At 36.1% G+C, this 20629-nt stretch overlaps 1 protein-coding gene across 1 annotated transcript in view; it reads right to left on the reverse strand.

Moving 5' to 3' along the window:
- Positions 1–20629, reverse strand: part of ODAD2 (outer dynein arm docking complex subunit 2) — a 183734-nt gene that overhangs the window by 80332 nt on the left and 82773 nt on the right. Inside the window, exon 16 of the mRNA XM_045874221.2 lies at positions 10681–10795. Within this exon, the coding sequence (XP_045730177.1) occupies positions 10681–10795 (115 nt within the window). The remainder of the gene's footprint in view (positions 1–10680; positions 10796–20629) is intronic.

The raw sequence follows: 20629 nt of genomic DNA on the forward strand, positions 1-20629 counted from the left end.
CAGTCTAGTGTGTAAAGACGTAAGTACTATGTAACCTGCTTTACAACATAAATCTGGATGAAGAGTTGAAAGTCCCAGAGGGACACATCTCTGGAATGATCATGTTAGCTAAAGAAAGTCTCTGGCCAAATTAATCTATGGGGCCATACTTCTTCTTCTTCTTTTGTTATCATCTACTTATTTTTTTTATCATTTTAAGTTTTTTTTTTAAAGATTTTATTTATTCATTTGAGACACAGAGATACAGAGAGAGAGAGAGAGAGCACGAGCAGGGAGAGAGGCAGAGGGAGAAGGAGAAGCAGGCTCCCTGCTGAGCCAGGAGCCCGATGTAGGGCTCGATCCCAGGACCCTGGGATAATGACCTGAGCCGAAGGCAGACGCTTAACCATCTGAGCCACCCAGGCGCCCCTATCATTTTAAGTTTTTATTTAAATTCCAGTTAGTTAACATACAGTATAATATTCGTTTCAAGTGCAAAATATAGATTTAACACTTCCACAGAATACCAGGTGTTCCTCATAGTAAGTGCACTCCTTAATCCCTATCATATCATTTTATTTATTTTTTTCATCATAGTAAGTGTACTCTTTAATCCCCATCCTCTATTTCCTCCATCCACCCCCCCCCATCTCCCTTTTGGTAACTATCAGTTCTCTATAGTTAAGAACCTGTTTCTTGGTCTCTCTTTTTCCTTTGCTAATTTATTTCTTAAATTCTACATATGAGTGAAATCATATGGTATTTGTCTTTCTCTGATTGACTTATTTCACTTAGCATTACACTCTCTAGCTCCATCCATGTTGTTGCAAATGGCAAGGTTTTATTCTTTTTATGGCTGAGTAATATTCCATTGTATATATACACCACATCTTCTTTATCCATTCATCTATCAATGGATACTTGGGCTGTTTCCAATAGTTTCGCTGTTGTAAATAATTCTGCTATAAACATAGGGGTGCATGTATCCCTTTGAATTAGTGTTTTTGTATTTTGGGGGTAAATAGTAGTGCAATTACTGGATTGTAAGGTAGTTCTATTTTTAATTTTTTGAGGAAAAAAATATTACAGTTTTCCACAGTGGCTGCACCAGTTTGCATTCCCACCAACAGTGCAAGAAGGTTCCTCTTTCTCCACATCCTCACCAATACCTATTGTTTCTTGTGTTTTTGATTTTAGCCATTCTGATAGGTATGAGATTATATCTCATTGTAGTTTTGATTTACATGTCCCTGATGATGAGTGATATGGAGCATCTTTTCATGTGTCTATTGGCCATTTGTCTGTCTTGGAGAAATGTCCATGTCTTCTGCCCATTTTTAATTGGATTATTTGGTTTTTGGGTATTGAGTTGTACCAGTTCTTTTATATTTTAGATACTAACCCTTTATCAGATATGTCATTTGCAAATATCTGTTCCCATTCTGTAGGTGGCCTTTTAGTTTTGTTGATTGTTTCCTTTGCTGGGCAGAAAATTTTTATTTTGATATAATCCCCAAAGTTTATTTTTGCTTTTATTTCCCTTGCCTTAGGAGAAATATCTGGAAAAATGCTGCTACAGCTAATGTCAGATTATTGCCTGTACTCTCTTCAAGAATTTTTATGATTTCCTGTCTCACGTATAAGTCTTTCATCCATTGTGAATTTATTTTTGTGTATGGTCTAAGAAAGTGGTCCAGTTTAATTCTTTTGCATGTAGCTGTCCAGTTTTCCCAACACCATTTGTTGAGGAGACTGTCTTTTTCCCATAGGATATTCATTCCTTTGTCAAAGATTAATTGACCATATACGTGTGGGTTTATTTCTGGGTTTTCTGTTCTATCGCATTGATCTATGTGTCTATTTTTGTGCCAGTACCATACTGTTTTAATTACTACTGCTTTGTAATATAACTTGAAAACTGGAATTGTGATACCTTCAGTTTTGCTTTTATTTTACAAGATTGCTTTCACTATTTGAGGTCTTTTATGGTTCCATATAAATTTTAGGATTGTTGTTCTAGCTCTGTGAAAAACACTGTTGGTATTTTTATAGGGATTGCATTAAATCTGTAGATTGCTTTGGGTAGTATAGACATTTTAATAATATTTGTTCTCCCAATCCATGAGCATGGAATGTCTTTCCATTTCTTTGCATCATCTAGAATTTCTTTCATCAGTGTTTTACAGTTTTCAGAGTACAGGTCTTCCACCTCTTTGGTTAAGTTTAATCCTAGATATTTTATTGTTTTTGGTGCAATTTCATTTCTGCTGCTTCATTATTGGTGTATAGGAATACAACAGATTTCTGTACATTGATTTTGTATACTGTGGCTTTACTGAATTCATTTGTCAGTTCTAGTAATTTTTTGGTGGAATCGTTAGGGTTTTCTATATAATATCATGTCATCTGCAAATAGTGAGAGTTTTACTTCTTTCTTACAAATTTGGATGCCTTTTATTTCTTTATGTTGTCTAACTGCTGTGCTAAGACTTTCAATACCATGTTGAATAAAAGTGGTGATAGTGGACATTCTTGTCTTGTTCCTAACCTTAGGGGAAAACTGCTTAGTGTTTCACCAATAAGCATGATGTTGGCTGTGGATTTTTCATTTAAGGACTTTATTATGTTGAGATATGTTCCTGTAGACCTACTTTGTAGAGACCTTATATCATGAATGGATGTTGTACTTTGTTGAATGTGAAAAAGCATCTATTAAAATGATCATATGGTTTTTATCCTTTCTCTTACTCATGTGACATATCACATTGATTGTTTTGTGAATCCTTGCATCCCAGGAATAAATCGCACTTGATAATGGTGTATGATTTTTTTAAATACATTGTTGGATTCCATTTGTTAGTATTTTGTTGTGGATTTTTGCATCTATAATCATGAGAGATATTGGCCTGTTGTTCTCCTTTTTTGTGGGGCCATACTTTTTTATTTTTTAAAGATTTTATTTTTATTTATTTGACAGAGAGAGATACAGCGAGAGAGGAAACACAAGCAGGGGGGAGTGGGAGAGGGAGAAGCAGGCTCCCCGCTGAGCAGGGACCCGATGTGGGGCTCGATCCCAGGACCCTGGGATCATGACCTGAGCCAAAGGCAGACGCTCAATGACTGAGCCACCCAGGCGCCTGGGGCCATACTTTTTAAAAAAATATTTTATTTATTTATTTGACACAGAGAGAGCACAAGCAGGGGGAAAGGCAGGCAGAGGAAGAGGTCGAAGAGGTTGCTGCCTGTGTTCTGTGTGTGCGACATCTGTCACCCCATTGATCGCCAGGGTTGATTCAGCTGATCTGGCTGGCTAGGCGGGTGTCCCCTTCCTCCCTCACCACTCCATGTGCGTCCCTCCCGAAGCTGCGCGCTCCGTCAAAGAGGATGACCTTCCCCGATAGAGGAGGACCGTTCTTCGGTCAAGGGTATAGGAGTAGCTGTGCTCCCCTGCTAGAACCTCCAAACAAGCTCTCAAGGGGCCATACTTCTTAACTGTTTAATGGAAACCATGGATTAAGCCCTGGGTAACTATGATTTACCAGTGGATCAGAGGTAGCTTAATTTTCTCTATGTGAAAAGAATATTTTAGAATAGCTCAAATTAAAATTTTTGTTTCATTAACCTCATTCTTCTTTAACACTGGAAATTTAATTGCATAAATAAATTATGATATGGCCAGACAACAAAATACTATACAGACAAGAAAACTAGACAGGGATATGGAAAGACATATGTAGAGAATAAGAGAGATATTCACAATTCATTGTTAAGGAAAAAACCCCAGTCTAACTCTTAATGATTGTTAGCCCCAAGTACTGAAATTACGGGTAATTTTTTCCCCTGGCTTTTATTTTTAATTAAAAAACATTTTTGAATTGTGGGAAAAAATTCATAAAGCTTCTTGTCTTTATTCACTTTCTAAATTTTACATAGTGAGCATGTAACCATATGTAATCATGTAAATCTTGAGGTTTACAGCTCTTTGCAGGGGTCACCTTAAAGAAAACAACCCTCCATTATTTGCATATCTTAGACTTGGGCTATCTAAACAACAGCCACTAGCCACATGTGGCTATTTAAGTTAATTAAAGTTAATTTGAATAATTTAATTAAGTTAAAGCTTAATATAATTAAAAATTCAGTTCCTTAGTCATACTAGTCACATTTCAAGTGCTCAATAGCCACAGGAGGCTAATGGTTACCATATCTGAAGAATACATTCCCATCATCACAGAGTTCCAACTTGTTGTTAGTTACCTTGTCCCCAGGCACAACTCCCTGTGTGGCCCTGTGAAGCAGCCTTCTCTCATTTGGAGCTATAAATAACAAAACATTCTGCCTTTGATCTATCCAGAGTGTCCTTGTGTTCTGTCACCCAAGGAATCTATAATTATACCTGATATCATATAATCATAAAACAACCGCATATTGTTATTCTACTTATATGAAATGCCCAGAATAAGAAAAATCCATAGAAACAAAAATCAGACTTGTGGCTGGGAAGGGCTAGGAGGAAGGAGAATGAGAAGTGACAAGTGGGGGTTTCCATTTGGGGTGATGAGAAAGTTCTGCAACTGGCTAGTTGTGATGGTCACACAACATCTGAATGTACTTAGTACCACTGTATTACACACCTTAAAACTGCTCAGAAGGTAAATTTTGTTATGTGTACTTTACCACAGTAAAACACCACCACCACCACCGACAACAACAAAACTACAAGGCAGGGCGCCTGGGTGGCTCAGTTGGTTAAGCGACTGCCTTCGGCTCAGGTCATGATCCTGGAGTCCCTGGATCGAGTCCCGCATTGGGCTCCCTGCTCGGCAGGGAGTCTGCTTCTCCCTCTGACTCTCCCCCACTTCCATGTGCTCTCTCTCATTCTCTCTCTCTCAAATAAATAAATAAAATCTTTAAAAAAAAAAAAAAGATGCAAGGAGAGAGACCAATATAATATTCATTTACCTTCTGATCCTAGAAAATAGGATTTTTCAAAAAGACAAGAGCCTTGCAAATCAGGCTATTTTCTTTCTTTTTTTTTTTTATTATGTTATGTTAATCACCATACATTACATCATTAGTTTTTGATGTAGTGTTCCATGATTCATTGTTTGCATATAATACCCAGTGCTCCATGCAGTACATGCCCTCTTTATTACCCATCACCAGGCTCACCCATCCCCCCACCCCCTCCCCTCTAGAACCCTCAGTTTATGTGCTATGGTGAGCGCTGTGAATTGAGTAAGTCTGTTGAATCACAGACCTGTACCTCTGAAACAAGTAACACATTATATGTTAAAAAAAAAAGAAGATAGCAGGCTATTTTCTTGAGGAAAGATGTTCTAAGTTTCCTTCTGTCTTATTTCATGGGCCAAACCTGGCATACGAGACCAGCAGTCTTCAAAATTTTTGCTCACATATCCCAATACATTTTTGAAAAGATATGTATCCATCTATTACAAATTGACATCTAAAAATGTTCACCATAAATTAAGTCCTAGAAGATATATTTTCTGATATATATGTCATCAAAATTTTTACTCTGAATATTTAGTTAATTCAATTTATGGATATGTCTTCTATATTACTAATCAGAAATACCAGTCCTCGTTGTTGAAATAATCAGCCAAATTATACTTACTGTCAGCTAGGAAAAGTCTGACTTCAATTTTTTCAATTTAGATAAGGGTATTAATTCAGATCCTTTTGATAATTTTCTGACTTTTAAATTCAATGATGATAGATAGACAGACAGGAGATTGGCTATGTGTGTGTCATCTGGAAGAAATAACAAGTTGCCTTTTTCAGTATTTCTTACCAGAAGTTCTGGCTTGCTCTCAGTGGACTCACTTTTAGGAATTATGCATTCTAGAAGTGTCCTTTTGGTTGGCACTACACAAGTTTTTTACACTACTCAGAGCAATGTGCTTGTAAAATTAAGGAATAGTTAGAGCTATTCCTTCCTTCCTTCCTTCCCTCCCTCCCTCCCTCTTTTCCTCCCTCCCTTCCTACATCTGCTACACACATACCCTCTCCCTCTCTCTCATACCTTTCCCTTATTAATCATTCCCTTAAACCTGAGGTATCTGGACTTCATACTGTCTCCTAACAGCTAAACTTCTAGTAAGAACTACTAACCCTCTTCATATGTTTCTCCCCTTAATTAATTTCTTACCCCACTGCCATCTGACTTAAATTCTCTCTTCTCAATTAAAATGTCTATGAACAATGACCACCTATTTTTCATATTGAATGTACTCATTTCAATTTCAAAGGTAAATGACCTCCTAGGGGCATATGATATTATTGAATATGACCCCCCCCCCTTCTTGAATGTGTTTCCTTTCTTGCCTTTCTTGTCACCCTCCATGATTATAATCTATCTTAGTCTTCTACCTTAGTCTTCTATGACTTCTCTTTGCCCTTCTCTTCTCACTCCCCACCCTCTGCCTTTCCTTTATTCTTCAGACTTCAGCTACTTCTGACATGCTGGTAATTCTCACATATCCATCTCCAGTCCTGAGTTCTTTCCAGATACCCAGGTTCATATACTCAAATGACTGGATATCTCTACCTGGATGAAAGCAAATCCACCATCTTTGCCTGTACATCGTGTTCTTCTCATGTTTTGTAAAGTTACTATTTCTTAGTTGTCAAAGTTAAAATACAAAAACAAAAAAAATTCAAACTCTCTCTTGACCTCCTTCTCACAGCCAACATCCAATCACTCACCAATATCTGCAACTACTTTGCAAGTATTTCTTTTCTTTCTTTTTTTTTTTTTTAGAGAAAGAGAGTGGGGGAAGGGCAGAAGGAGAGGGAGAGAGAGAATCTTAAGCAGGCTCCATGCCCAGCACGGTTGATCTCACAACCCTGAGATCATGACCTGAGCCGAAATCAAGAGTCAGACGCTTAACCAATTGAACCACCCAGGTGCCCCTGCAATTATTTTTTATTTTATTTTATTTTATTTATTTATTTATTTTAAATGTTTTATTTATTTATTCATGAGAGTCAGAGAGAGAGAGAGAGAGAGGCAGAGGGAGAAGCAGGCTCCCCACTTAGCAGGGAGCCCGATGAGGAACTTGATCCAGGACCCTGGGATCATGACCTGAGCCGAAGGCAGACGCTCAACCATCTGAGCCACCCAGGCGCCCCCTGCAATTATTTTTTATACTGACTCTTCCTCTTTGCCCACACTGCCACTGTGTTAGGTCAGATTCTAATTATTTTCACCTGAACCACTGCACAAGCCTAATTAATCACCCACTCATATCTTCTAATTAACTAATCTGCTCACATCACTTCCTTGTTTAACATTCTTCAAACACTTGTGTTACCTAAATGATAATGCATATAGAGGAGGAGTGTAGTTCTTGGTAAGAGTAGTGAACAAGCAGATATCACGCATCTGCTTTTCCCTCAGGAACGATACGATGGCGGCTGAGGTTTCCTTTTCTTGAGAACAGTTTAAAGACACTAAGGTGGTAGGAGTATAGAATGTGCAGAGGGTAGGTAAGGTTCATCAGAAATGGAACAAGTTGGAGTTCTTTATGGAGGCTTGGATCTAGTGGAGGCCTTGGGGCCAAGGGCTGACAAACATATTGGGCTGTGTTTAGTTTGAGTGTGGTTCAGTTTAGGTTGCTAGCATTGTCAGATATTCAGGAGAGAAATCCTGGGCAGGAATAATGAAAATGAAAATATTGGAATGTCTCTTACAGAATGTCTTATAACAGCTAGTAATAGATAAATAGGCAGATTTGTAGTTAAAATCCATGTGAATAAAGGACACAATTTACACGTAATAACAGCACTATGTAGAAATGTTATCTATACATGAAATGGTATCTCATCGATGAAACAGAATTAAATTCTGTATTTAAATTTATATTTTTGATGATGATTGAGAATAAACCAGTATCTATAACATCCTTCCCCAGGAAAAGTAAAGACCTTTTAGTATGTGTTTACCTGTGGAATCATCTGGCAGTTTAGATTCAGACTGTTAACTGTGATAATACTATCTGCTTTTAATTTTATTTTATGCTATTACTTTTAAATTCTTTCTTAAAAATTTTATAAAATTTGAGAGCCATATTATCAACACAAACTATATTTAACTATAAATTCCAGGGAGTAATTGTTTCTATAACTGTTATTCTCTTTTTTAAAATCTTTTGTTTTGCTGGAAAATAGTCTAAACTTTTTTTTTTTTTTCCAGAAAAGGTTTATGGGGAATAAGCTTCCTGAGTCTTGACATTTCTGAAAGAAAAATGTCTTTATTCTGTCCTTACTCCACACTCACTTGAATGCTAGTTTTTATAGGATATAGAATTCCAGGATGGAAATACTTTCCTCTGAAGACAGTAAAGGATTTGTTCCATTTTCTTTTACAATTTATTGTGAATGATGTTAAGTCTAATACTGGTGTGATCCTTGTTCTTATGTAACTTTTTCCTTTCCTTTAATTTTCTGGAAACATCAAATTTAAATTTATGTCAAGGTATAGGTAACTTTCTTTTTTTTCCTGCTTGGCACTAAGTGGATCTTTTTTTTTTTTTTTTTTAAAGATTTTATTTATTTATTTGAGACAGAGAGAATGAGAGACAGAGAGCATGAGAGGGAGGAGGGTCAGAGGGAGAAGCAGACTCCCTGCCGAGCAGGGAGCCTGATGCAGGACTCAATCCCAGGACTCCAGGATCATGACCTGAGCCGAAGGCAGTCGCTTAACCAACTGAGCCACCCAGTGCCCCTAAGTGGATCTTTTCAATCTGAAGACTAGAATCTTTCTTCAACTCTTCAATTTACAGAACCTTCCCACTTTTTTTTTTTTTAACGATGATTTTTCTTCCTTTCAGTTGCTCTCTTTCCTTTCATGTATTTTCTTGTGCTATTTTTTTTCAAACCTCCCCCCACCTGCTATTTTCTTTTTACTTCTATTTTGCGTTCTTATTTACTAGACTTTATCTTTCAGATAATTACTCAGTCATATCTACTATTTGTCTCTTCTGTTAAATTTATTGTCTAGCCAAATACATATATTTTTAAGATTTATTTATTTATTTATTGGGGGGAGGGGCAAGGGAGAGGGACAGAGAGAGAATCCTCAAGCAGACTTCCCACCAAGCATGGAACTTGATGTGGGGCTTGATCCCAGGACCCTGAGATCATGACTTAAGCCGAAATCAAGAGCTAGATGATCAACTGACTGCACCACCCAGGTGCCCCACCAAATATATTTTCAATTTCCAAAAAGTCTTTGTTAATCTATGAATGACCTTTTTTTAATAACAGCCATTTTGGATATAGTATTCCCCTTGGGTCATTCTGAAGATACAAATTTTTAAAATTTCATATTATATTCTGTTCCTTACATTATCTCTGTTTCCTCTGAAGTTAATTCTACTTATCAATACTGGCTTGTCTCAAATGCCATTAGTCTTCCTTAAATATTTGGTGATCTTTTGTTGTTCATATTTATGAGTGAAGGACTGGGCTGATTAGTTCAGGTAACTGATAAGGATATCCTTTAAGGATATGTAGTGATATTTCCTTAGTGAGCTCTTCCTTGGTCTCTAAATAATATCATTTAAATTTTACATTTTACAAATTTCTGTGGACCTTATTAGATAGAACAGGAATTACATTATACATCTACTTCTGAAATTTGGTATTTTTGCTCAATATGTTTATGAGGTGTATTGATATTGATGAATACATTACTGAAATACATTTGTTTTTCACTGCTGCATTGTATGATATGACCATAGTATCATCCTATTGTCCGTTTTCCTGTAGGTTGACATTTGGGGTGTTTTTATTTTTTGTTATAAAATATTGTTATGTTTTATTATATTTATTTTGCTGCTATAAAAAAATGGTTCTATTGACCAGTTTGTAATAGGTCTCCTCTATTATTAGTACACATCACTATCCACTTTTTACAAAAGATTATTTCTAGTCACAAATATTTAGGATGATATTTAGAGTCATGTTAAGTTTATTATAGGAGTAAAATCCTTTAAATAAAAATATTCAACAGAGAAAAATATCTCTAGCAACAAGGATCTGAAAAGGCAATCTCTAAAGCAATAGAAAAAAAATTTAAGAAAATAGAAATAGGCTGAAAAGAGATCTTTATATAAAATAACAAAATTTACAAGTAAAGAGCTAAAATTCTTCCAGTTCAGTCTTTTTTTTTTTTGTCATGTAAAATTTTTATTTATGGGTTTTATATCCAGTCTTTATTGATAAAAAAAAGTGGGATTCATGAAATTATTTTACTTTTTCAAGGTAACAAAGAACTTGGTGTTCTTTCACTGTCATATTTCAGGTTATATAAATAAGATAGAAGCAATTTTATGCTTCTTAGAGTAGCAAGTAAATACAGACAATTTTCTTATTACCCAAGAGATAAGAACAGTCAACTTATCTTCCTCTTGACTTACCTGGCATACCTGTTTCAATTGCACCAGCCAGGTAGAACTTGCTAAGCACTGCCACCTGAGCCTAGTTTCATTTGGCATTTAAAAACTAACCAGGAAAAGTCATTGCTCAAAAATTATTTTGGCACAAACATTCAGCACTCTTTTCTACCAGATAAGTCGGACCAAAAGTAAGTCAAAAGCAATTAGCGACTGTGATGACATTATTCAATATAGTATTAAAGATTCTAGAAGGGATTGATTTATAGTCTGTTCTTACCTTAGCATTTTGGATGCAGGGACAGAGGGCCCAAGCTGCACTGGCCTTCACGTGTGGGTGAGGATTTTTCAGCAGGGACCACAACAAACGAACTCCATCTAAGCGATCAATTATCCTATTGTGAGACCAAAAAAAGATAAACTGTAATTAGTATGTAGAAATGAAAATTTAAATGGCCTATCTATCCACACAATTCTATTTTATCTCCTTTTGACATTTGCTTAGATTTTTTTTTTTTTAAAGATTTTATTCATTCATTTGAGACGGAAAGTTAGAGTATGAGCAGGGGGAGAGGCAGAGGGAGAGGGAGAAGCAGACTCCCTGCTGAGCCGGGAGCCCAACACGGGCTGAGCCGAAGGCAGATGCTTAACCATCTGAGTGCCACCTAGGCGCCCCTAGAATTTCTTTCAAAACTTCAACAAAAGCAGGAGAGCCTGGGTGGCTCAGTTGGTTAAGCGGCTGACTTTGGGTTTCTGCTCAGTTCTTGATCTCAGGGTCCTGAGGTCAGGCCCCATGTTGGTCTCCACGCTGGGTGTGGAGCCTACTTAAAAAAACCTTTAACAACAGCAGGAATAGAATGTGCTACTGAACTGCCAGATCTCTGATTTCAGTTTTAAATTCATGACACAGAAAGCAAGGTCCGTGATAGTTACGATTCACATAAACTTAAAATCAAGCCATGTAATTTTTTAATTAGCTGTACACAGACTGTTACCTAAATGTCAAAATACTGGTTTCTTTCATATAGTAACATCTATATACTTTCCAAAACAAATATTTATGCCTCAAAACTGTGAAGTTACCTTTTTTATTTGGTCTACATTTAATTGACTTACCTTACTGCATGACATATTTTAAACTCCTCCAGTCCTAATCTAGCATTAGGAATTAAAATCATTATGCTACAGTGCACCCTTTGTTAGGCGTGGGTAACACGTAACTTGTTTTCCATGTACTCCCTTCTCAGCAAGACTAACATGCAGACTGTGTTATAATTACTTAAACACACTGTAATCAAAATATCCTCATGACTAGCTGAAAAATGAATTATCATCAGAGTCATCTCTACACCGTCTGTCTTCTGTTTATATATCAATTAGTCCAGGGAGCATAACCTTGCATTAAGGTCCCTTGAGTACACTTGCAGTTGAGAAGGTGGCCCAAACAAAACTTAGTATCCTTTACAAAAATGGCTTTGTTCAGAAAGATATGTTAAACTCAAAGTAGATGAAAAAAGATAAAGAACATCAAAACTCCTTTGATTTTTAATCTCAGGTTGAGTTAAACACATGTAGCATTTAGCCACAGATAGAATAAATACCACTAGCTTAGAATGCCATTCAAATTCTTTCTTGAAAATTGACATAAAGACAACTACATTTCTTGATTATCTGAGATGAGTTTGCCAGGGTGAAAAAATATGTGTTATTTCAAAGGGTCCAAGTATGATATCAGCTTTGCATAACCTTATAAAATAGTTGGTAATACAAACAGCTTGTAGTAAGATACAAATTGTCTCTTTAGAAAATGACTTTTAATAAGAAAAAAGCACACTGAGAAAGTATTTTAACATGAAGTTTAACTAAATAGCTTTACAAACCTAAAGCTTTCTGTTAATATCATGCTGAGAGAAAAAGTTTTATTTCTCAACTGATGGAAAATGTAAAGAAAGATACCGAGCCCTTCACAATGAAGGATTTACTTTACAAAGTTAAACCATCTTATTGCTTTACATATAGCACTGAAAGCATAATTGCTGCTGATCCTTGGGTCTCTATTTTTTCACATGCAATTTCTCAATGAACAATAGGTCTGTCCTACCTTCTTGCAAATGTAGCAGTAAAATTTGCGTTAGTAATATTTAACTGTACAGAGCTGGACCCCCATAACTTCACATTACAGTGGAAGTCATTTGCATGGCACACCTTTCTGGGTTTTTTTTTAAAGGGATAATTCAGTGTGGACCCCTCTCCTCCCCCAAGCAAAAATTTCACAATTAACTATAAAAATTCACTATCAATTGTAAAACTACATCTACTGTCACCCCAATCGTCACCCCAAGCCCTAGTCAACTAACTCATCGGCTGCTTAGTTGTAACAGAGGAGGATTGTGACCCCATCACTGATCCCTTAAAAGACTCAGCACAGCACAGAGTAATAACCTTAGATGAGGGAAACATGATTGAAACACATTTGCAAAAACAGGAGCTAACAAAGTCAGGAGGTAGCAAACTACAGGATTTAACTTTGTCCCTTCCATCTCCCTCATTCTCTGTATCAAGTTATTTACTGCCGATTTCATAATAAGCCAAGTTTTGGGGCACCTGGGTGACTCAGTCAGTTGAGTGGCCAACTTTTGGTTTCGGCTCAGGTCATGATCTCAGGGTGATGAGATGGAGGCCCATGGCCGGCCCACACTCAGCACGGAGTCTGCTTGAGATTCTCTCTCCCTCCGTCCCTCTCCCTGCTCACATGCGTGCACTCTCTCTCAAATAAATAAATAAAATCTTAAAAGAAAAGAAAAGGAAAAAAATAAGCCAAGTATCCACCCCTTACTTCCCTCTTCCTCTTACCAGCACCCTAATTCTGGTCTCTACCACATCATATCAGGATAGCTGTGGGGTAGCTGCATCCTTGGTTTTGTGTCTTCAATTTCTCTCAATTCTAACCATCCTATGAATTCCTGTGAGATTAATCTTCCTAAAGGACCTTGTGGAGCTTCTGTAGTAGCTCCTTAAGAGCAGGTCCCCAGGGATATTCATTCTGTCCATCACACTACCTGGCACATTCAATCAATGCTTGCACTCCAGGAGAAAATTTCCAAGGGCTTCCCGTCGCCTGTGTGGTATTAAAACCCTGATTCCTGAACTCAGTATTTAACATTTCCAATGAGCTGGTTTATTCTTCCCAAGTCCCAGTATTCAGGCATTTGCTCATAAAACTCTTGGGCCATCTACTAAACACTAAGTGCTAAGCATACAGAAATAACGGATACAGTCAATTCTCATTACGTGGGGTAGTTATGTTCTATAAAGTCACTGCACACAGGGAATTAGTAAGTACTGAACCATTGCTCCGGGAAATACAAAATTTTGTTCCTGAGAGCCTCTGTTCAGAACATTTTTGTCAACTGATCAATCTATAACCATGTTTTATGTGTGTTTCTGTTTAAAGCACCTTATTTAATATACATTGTTGATTCATTAACACTGAACCAACCCATGGCCAGCAGCACTGCAGTTCATCCTGAGCAAAGCTTCCCTAACACATATTTGCCCTGTAAGGCACATCAAACCTTCTTGTACTTGGGAGCATTAGACTGGATCACTCTTCAGCACTTTGCTTAGGGACCATTTTAAACAGCAAAATAACCAACTCAAAACACAAACATGGGAAGCATGTGGCACTACACAGCCTATAAAAAGACACTTGTTTGCAGTAGGAGAGCTGAAACAAGAAGGCAGAGCCTGGCCTTGTTCACCGTCAGCTGGACAGGTGCATGAGGAGACTCAGATTTTGCCCTGCTCTGCACAGGTGTGTGAATAACAGTGAAAGTGCTGTATGTATTGATTTGGAGGTTACCAAAAAAATTTGGCAGGGATATGAATTCATAAATACAGAATCTGCAAATATAGAGGATTTTAACTGTATTTCAGCAAAATGCAATCTAGTGAGGGAGATAAAGAAACCATTATAATCCATTATGATCAATGCTACACTAGATGGGTGCATGGAGTTCCATATGAATGCAAAGGGGAGACACTAGTTTACTTACAGACTACAGAAATTCTCTCAGCTATAAGCCTTTCCCTATGCCATTGCCCTCTTTGGCTGTAATAGCCCATCTTTTAATGTCTATAACAAAACTTCTCCCACAGATCCTCTGGCTTCTCCCACCTTGAGCCTCTTATGAGTTTTGCTGTACCCCTTTCTGATATTCATGGCACAGTGCTTTGCCTTGTAGTCATGTGTGTATGCTTACCTCCCCATTAATTATTTAAAAAATTTTTAAATTTAAAAAAAATTTTAATTTAAATTCAATTAACCAACATATAGAACATCATTAGTTTCAGATGTAGAGTTCAGTAATTCTTCAGTTACATATAACACCCAGTGCTCATCACATCATGTGCCCTCCTTAATACCTATCACCTCCCCATTATTATTATAATTATTGTGTCATTTCCTTGACTGCCGGACTCATGTACCACCTACTATGCTTCCAGCATGCTACCACAGCCAGTGACTATTGGTTAAATGAACCTGAAACAAGACAGTCTTTGCTCCATGATTCAAAAATCTCTCCCAACACAAATACATTCATTTCTAACCTCACCTCATTCTTGCAAAGTACCCGCTAAGTTCTAAATATAACCATTAGAGTAAGTTTTCATTTGAAGTTGTTTTAAGGTGAAAGTGTATTTTCACAGAATTTCTTTATAACTTTATTGCTTTTTGCCCATAACATTTGCCCATATACAATGATGGGCTTATAGGTGACATTAATTTACACCCACTGTCCATTGCAATGGGGTTATCTCCTTTTGTATAGTTTTTAAATCTGATATCTTGCTCTGAATTCATTTCCAGTAGTAGGTAAGCTCTTCCCATTTTTATTATCAGTTGAATTTTACATTAATTCTTTGACATTATAAACACATAACTGAATTGTGTTTTCAAAATCTTAAACTTTATCATAGAAGTCAAACTGTGTGGCTGGCAGAATAATAGTCCTAGAAAGATTAATACATATTCATACTCTGGCTATTAAACAAACCCAAACAAACCAAAAATGGCATAGCTGCTTGTTATCTTTCTCAGTTTTTTTTTTTGGTTGTTGTTGTTGCTGTTATAATAACATTTGCGAAGATCGTTAAGAAGTCTGGCTGGCTTGCCTGCTCATTGAAGACACATGCATGAATAGAAGTGAAGAGTTTGTGCCCACAGAGTAGGCACAGCCAAGGTTGGTAGAGTTTCTTTCTGGTAATGTCAATACAACTATTTTTGAAACCATAATGTTACATGACTTATAAAAATTTCACAATTTTCACTGAGAAGTACACTGGTAAATATTATTATCTGACAATGGCTCGCACTAAATGTGGTCAGTCTGGGAGAACGTGATATTCTTACACCACGTTAAAGGATGCAACTGAAATCTATAAGTATTGAAACCAAGTTGGCAACTCAGTAAAAATAGAAACATAAAGGATGTCAGAATGAAATGATCATCCTTGTGAAAACCTATAATTAGAAAAGAATTTTACTTTTTTATAATGATTCTCTGTTTTTATGATAACATCTCTAGATATTATATTAAAGACTCTATGGGAGACCACATTTGAAGGAAAGAAGCAAATGTGACAGCCTCTGGAAAGGTATGTCCCAGAATTTCTTGGTGCTGGTAGCACAGAATGATAATCTATCCTTTTATAGTTGCATAAACAATATTATTAGAAAAGTCCCAGAAAAATTTTCTCAGAAAAAAAAAATTATTCTTACAGTAAATATTAAGAGAGTGCCTATCAGGTGCCAGGTAATTTTTGAGGCACTGGGGATTTTTCCACCTTGAAAGCAAACAGAAATCCCTGCTTTCATGGAGCTAATATTCTTTGGGGAAAAGACATAGAATAAAAGTGAAATCTGCATATTATATGAAATGTTGAAAAGTGACTGGAGAAAAATAAACCAGAGAAGTGTGGTGGGATGGAGGTGGGGGTGTGCAAGGAGACTGTCCATGTGGCAGGAACCCTGTGGGGGTGAGGGAAGCTAGTGTGGGGCAACGGAGAAGGTATTCTGGTACCTGGTGTAGTCCCTGGCATGGAGAACCTGTCATTTTCAGTAAACACTAAATGAAAGTTACGCAGTCATCATTACATTCATCCAATATTGGTATTGGATCCTAGAGAACATCTACTCCAACACTGTTATTACTCAATGAGAAAACAGAAGTAGAGTGCCTGACCAACCCTGTCTGATGTATTGGTTGTATAAGCAAATAAAACATAATTTTTCTTTCTTCTCTGAAAAAAATGCACACGATTTAGATGAGTGCATTAAAGGCAGCTGAGGCATGGTTTGCCCAAAATAGAGAGCAAAATGGACCAATGCAAATGTTAATATTTATGGTCACCACAATGACAAGATACCCATTCCACTCACTTTACCTTCTGCTTTATAATCTGCCTTTTTAATTCAATATATGTAATGGAACTTCTATGTCAATGAATATGACACAGAATATGGATTTATAATAATCATTTTTAATGACAAGATAGTATTGCTATATTGATGTACCATAATATATTTAACTAAAATATATATATATATATTTATTTATTTATTTATTTATTTATTTATTTATTTAACTGATCCTTTATTAATTGAAGTTAGGTTCTTTCTGGTTTTGCATAATAATGGGAATAAAAATAACATTGCAAAGGCCACCCTTGCATCCTTTTGCAATGCACTGATTATCTTCTAAGGACAAATGCTGAGGAATGGAATTGCTCAGAAAAGATTCTGTATATGTTAATTTTAATACATAACAGACTGTTCTCCATAAAAGTTATGTCAGTTTGATTCCACATCCACAAATAATAAGAAAACCAGTTACCAGCATCAGCAACTATCTTAATTTTGCCATTAAGTGCAAAAACTTCAATTTTTCATCTTAATTTTTCTTCTCCTTGTCATTATGGAAAATTCCAAACATACTTAAGAGTTTTTAATGGTAAAATAAACACCAGTAGGCATAACATTCAAAACCTAACAAGTCTGCATCATCTATCAATATGTGTGTGTTCATTTTTTCTAAACCATTTGCAAGTAAGTTAGAGATAGAACTATTCACAACTAAAATTTTCAAATTTTCATCTTTTAAAAAAACTATCACCTTTTATGCTATCATTGTACCACTGTCACCTTTGAGAAACTTAAAAGCAGTTCTGTAATGTAATCAAGTATCCAGTTCAGATTCAAATATTTCTAATTGCTCCCAGAACATCCTTTAGAGCTTTATAAACAAACAAAAACTGATTTCAAACAAGGATTGTGCCCTATATTTTTGATATGTCTTCTTAGTCTCTTTTATTATAGAACACATTTATGGCATTGACTTTTTAAACAGATCAAGTCCTACAGAGTTTGATTGCTTTCTCAAGGTGTCATTAAATTTGTCCTCTATTCTCTGTGTTTTCCATGAAGAGGAAATTAGAACTAAAATCTGAGTTTGATTCAAATTACATATTTTTGGCACAATACGTCATAGGTGACGGTATGTACTTCACATCACACAACACATTCAGAGGCTCATAATATCAATTGTCCCACTCTTAGTGATGCCAAGTTTGGTCCTTTAAGTACACTGATAACCATTATATATCTTCATTATAAAGATGTATGTTTCCATTTTCATTGAATAACAATCTGTGTGGTGACACTTTGTCACTCTAAGAAGGTCGTGTCCCAACAACATTTTCCCTACCTTAAAGTTTTAGCATCTATTAATTATCCTTGCCTAAAATAATTATTTTATTGGGACTTGTAGTGATTGTTTTGAATTTTGTATACTCTACTTAATAACTGGCATTCTTTTATAAGGAAGATCTTCCTCTCATCAACTGGGGGCTTAGTTATCCTATAGAAAGGCAGAATACATGTTTAATTCTTTCCCTTTAGTTACTAATTTGTTGAGTAAGGAGTTACTATAATGGTCATTTCCAGCAGAAGCAAAAAAATCTCCAGAGGAGATTTTTCTCCTCTCTCTCTTTTTCATTCTTCCTCAGCATTTAAAATCCTATATAATTGAATCTATCAATTATTTCCTTTATGATTTTGATCTTTTACTTACACTTAGAATAGCCATTCACATCCCAAGATAATAAAACTGGAATATTTCTTTTGTTCTCTTACAACATATTTTGTTTATACTTAAATCTGTTAATGATATGAATTTTCTATAAGAAGGAAGTAGGGATCTAGCATTTTTTTTTTTAAGATTTTACTTATTTATTTGACAGAGAGAGACACAGCGAGAGAGGGAACACAAGCAGGGGGAGTGGGAGAGGGAGAAGCAGGCTTCCCATGGAGCAGGGAGCCCTATTTGGGGCTCGATCCCAGGACCCTGGGATCATGACCCGAGCCGAAGGCAGATGCTTAATGACTGAGTCACCCAGGTGCCCAGGATCCAGCATTTTTTTATGGTCACTCTGATAATATCCTAAAATTTAAAAAATTTAAGTATAGTGGATCTGTCTCCTCAGGCAAAGTAAACAAAAGTAAAAATGAATATTAGGACATTAAACTAAAAAGCTTTTATACAACAAAGGAAACTATCAACAAAACAAAAAGGCAACCTACTAAATGGGAGAAAATATATCTGATAAGGGATTAATATCCAAAATATTTAAAGAAATACAAATCAATACCAAAAACCCACAAATAATCTGATTAAAAAATAGGCATTTTTCCAAAGGCAACATCCAGATAGCCAAGAGACACATGAAAAGATGCTCAACACCACTCATCATCAGGGAGATGCAAATTGAAACCACAATGATGTATAACCTCATACCAGTCATAGTATCGTAAATTTTGATATGTAGTTATATAGACATATATATATTTAGTGTATCTATTGTATTCCATTAATCTGTCCATACCTACACAATTACTTGTTTTCTTTTCTTTTTGGGGGGGCAGAGGGAGAAGGAGAGAAAGAATCTTAAGCAGACTCCACCCCCAGCACAGAGCCCCACAAGGGTTGATATGACAACCCTGAGACCATGACCTGAGTCTAAATCAAGAGTCAGGTGCCCCTACTCAATTGTTTTTAATAGTACGAGTATGAGCTCTAATGACTGAACAATAACCTACCAAATGGATACCTTTCAATTGTATAAAATACTTTGTTGTTTCCTGATTAAGAGGCACTTATATAATTTGACTAAGATTATGTATTTTTTTAAAATGTTTATAATTGAATTCAAAAGAAAGAAAAGTCTGCAACCAGAGACACGAAAACTAAAAAAAAAAAAACCAAGTAGAAATGCTAGACTTGAAAACTGCCATAAGAAATGAAGAATTTATTAGATGGGCTTAAGAAAAAACTGGAAATAGCAGAGAAAGGAATCTGTGAACTCTAAGAAAAGGTATCCAAACTGAAAAATATGAAGGGGGGGAAATTGGAGGGGTAGACGAACCATGAGAGACGATGGACTCTGAAAAACAAACTGAGGGTTCTAGAGTGGAGGGGGGTGGGAGGATGGGTTAGCCTGGTGATGGGTATTGAGGAGGGTACGTTCTGCATGGAGCACTGGGTGTTATGCACAAACAATGAATCATGGAACACTACATCTACAACTAATGATGCAATGTATGGGGATAATATAAGAATAAAAAAATTTTAAAATAAATAAATAAATAAATAAATAATTAGATAATAAAAAAAGCAAACAAACTGAAAAATAAGGAGAAAAAGTGAAAAAAAAGTCCAATGTCTGTGGAATATTAAATGAAATAATACGTGTGAAATCGGAGTTTCAGGAAGAGAAGAGAGAGAGAGAGAATGAGACCAAAGAATATTTGTGAAGACAATGACTGAGGTCTAAAACTGATGGAAGACATTAATTCACAGGTCTGAGCAGCTCAGTGAACCCTAAACAGAAAAAGGACAAAGAACACCACACCTTCAGTGTATCATAATCAAACTGCTGAAATCCAAAGCTAAGAAGCAGATCTTAAAACCAGCTAAAGAAAAAAGACACATCAGGTATAGGGAATTAAAATAAAAACAAAAGCTGACTTCTCACAGGAAACAATGAAAGCAAAAATACAGGAGAACGGCATTTATATTGTGCTAGAAGAAAAAGAGCTGTTCATCTAGACTTCTAAACTGAGTAAAAAATATCCTTCAAAAATAATGGTAAAGCCCCTTCCTTGTGCCTCC

Source organism: Mirounga angustirostris, unplaced genomic scaffold (assembly GCF_029215605.1).
Source record: "Mirounga angustirostris isolate CCGP_5_RB_7025 unplaced genomic scaffold, mMirAng1.0.hap1 SCAF_5, whole genome shotgun sequence".
Taxonomy (NCBI): domain Eukaryota; kingdom Metazoa; phylum Chordata; class Mammalia; order Carnivora; family Phocidae; genus Mirounga; species Mirounga angustirostris.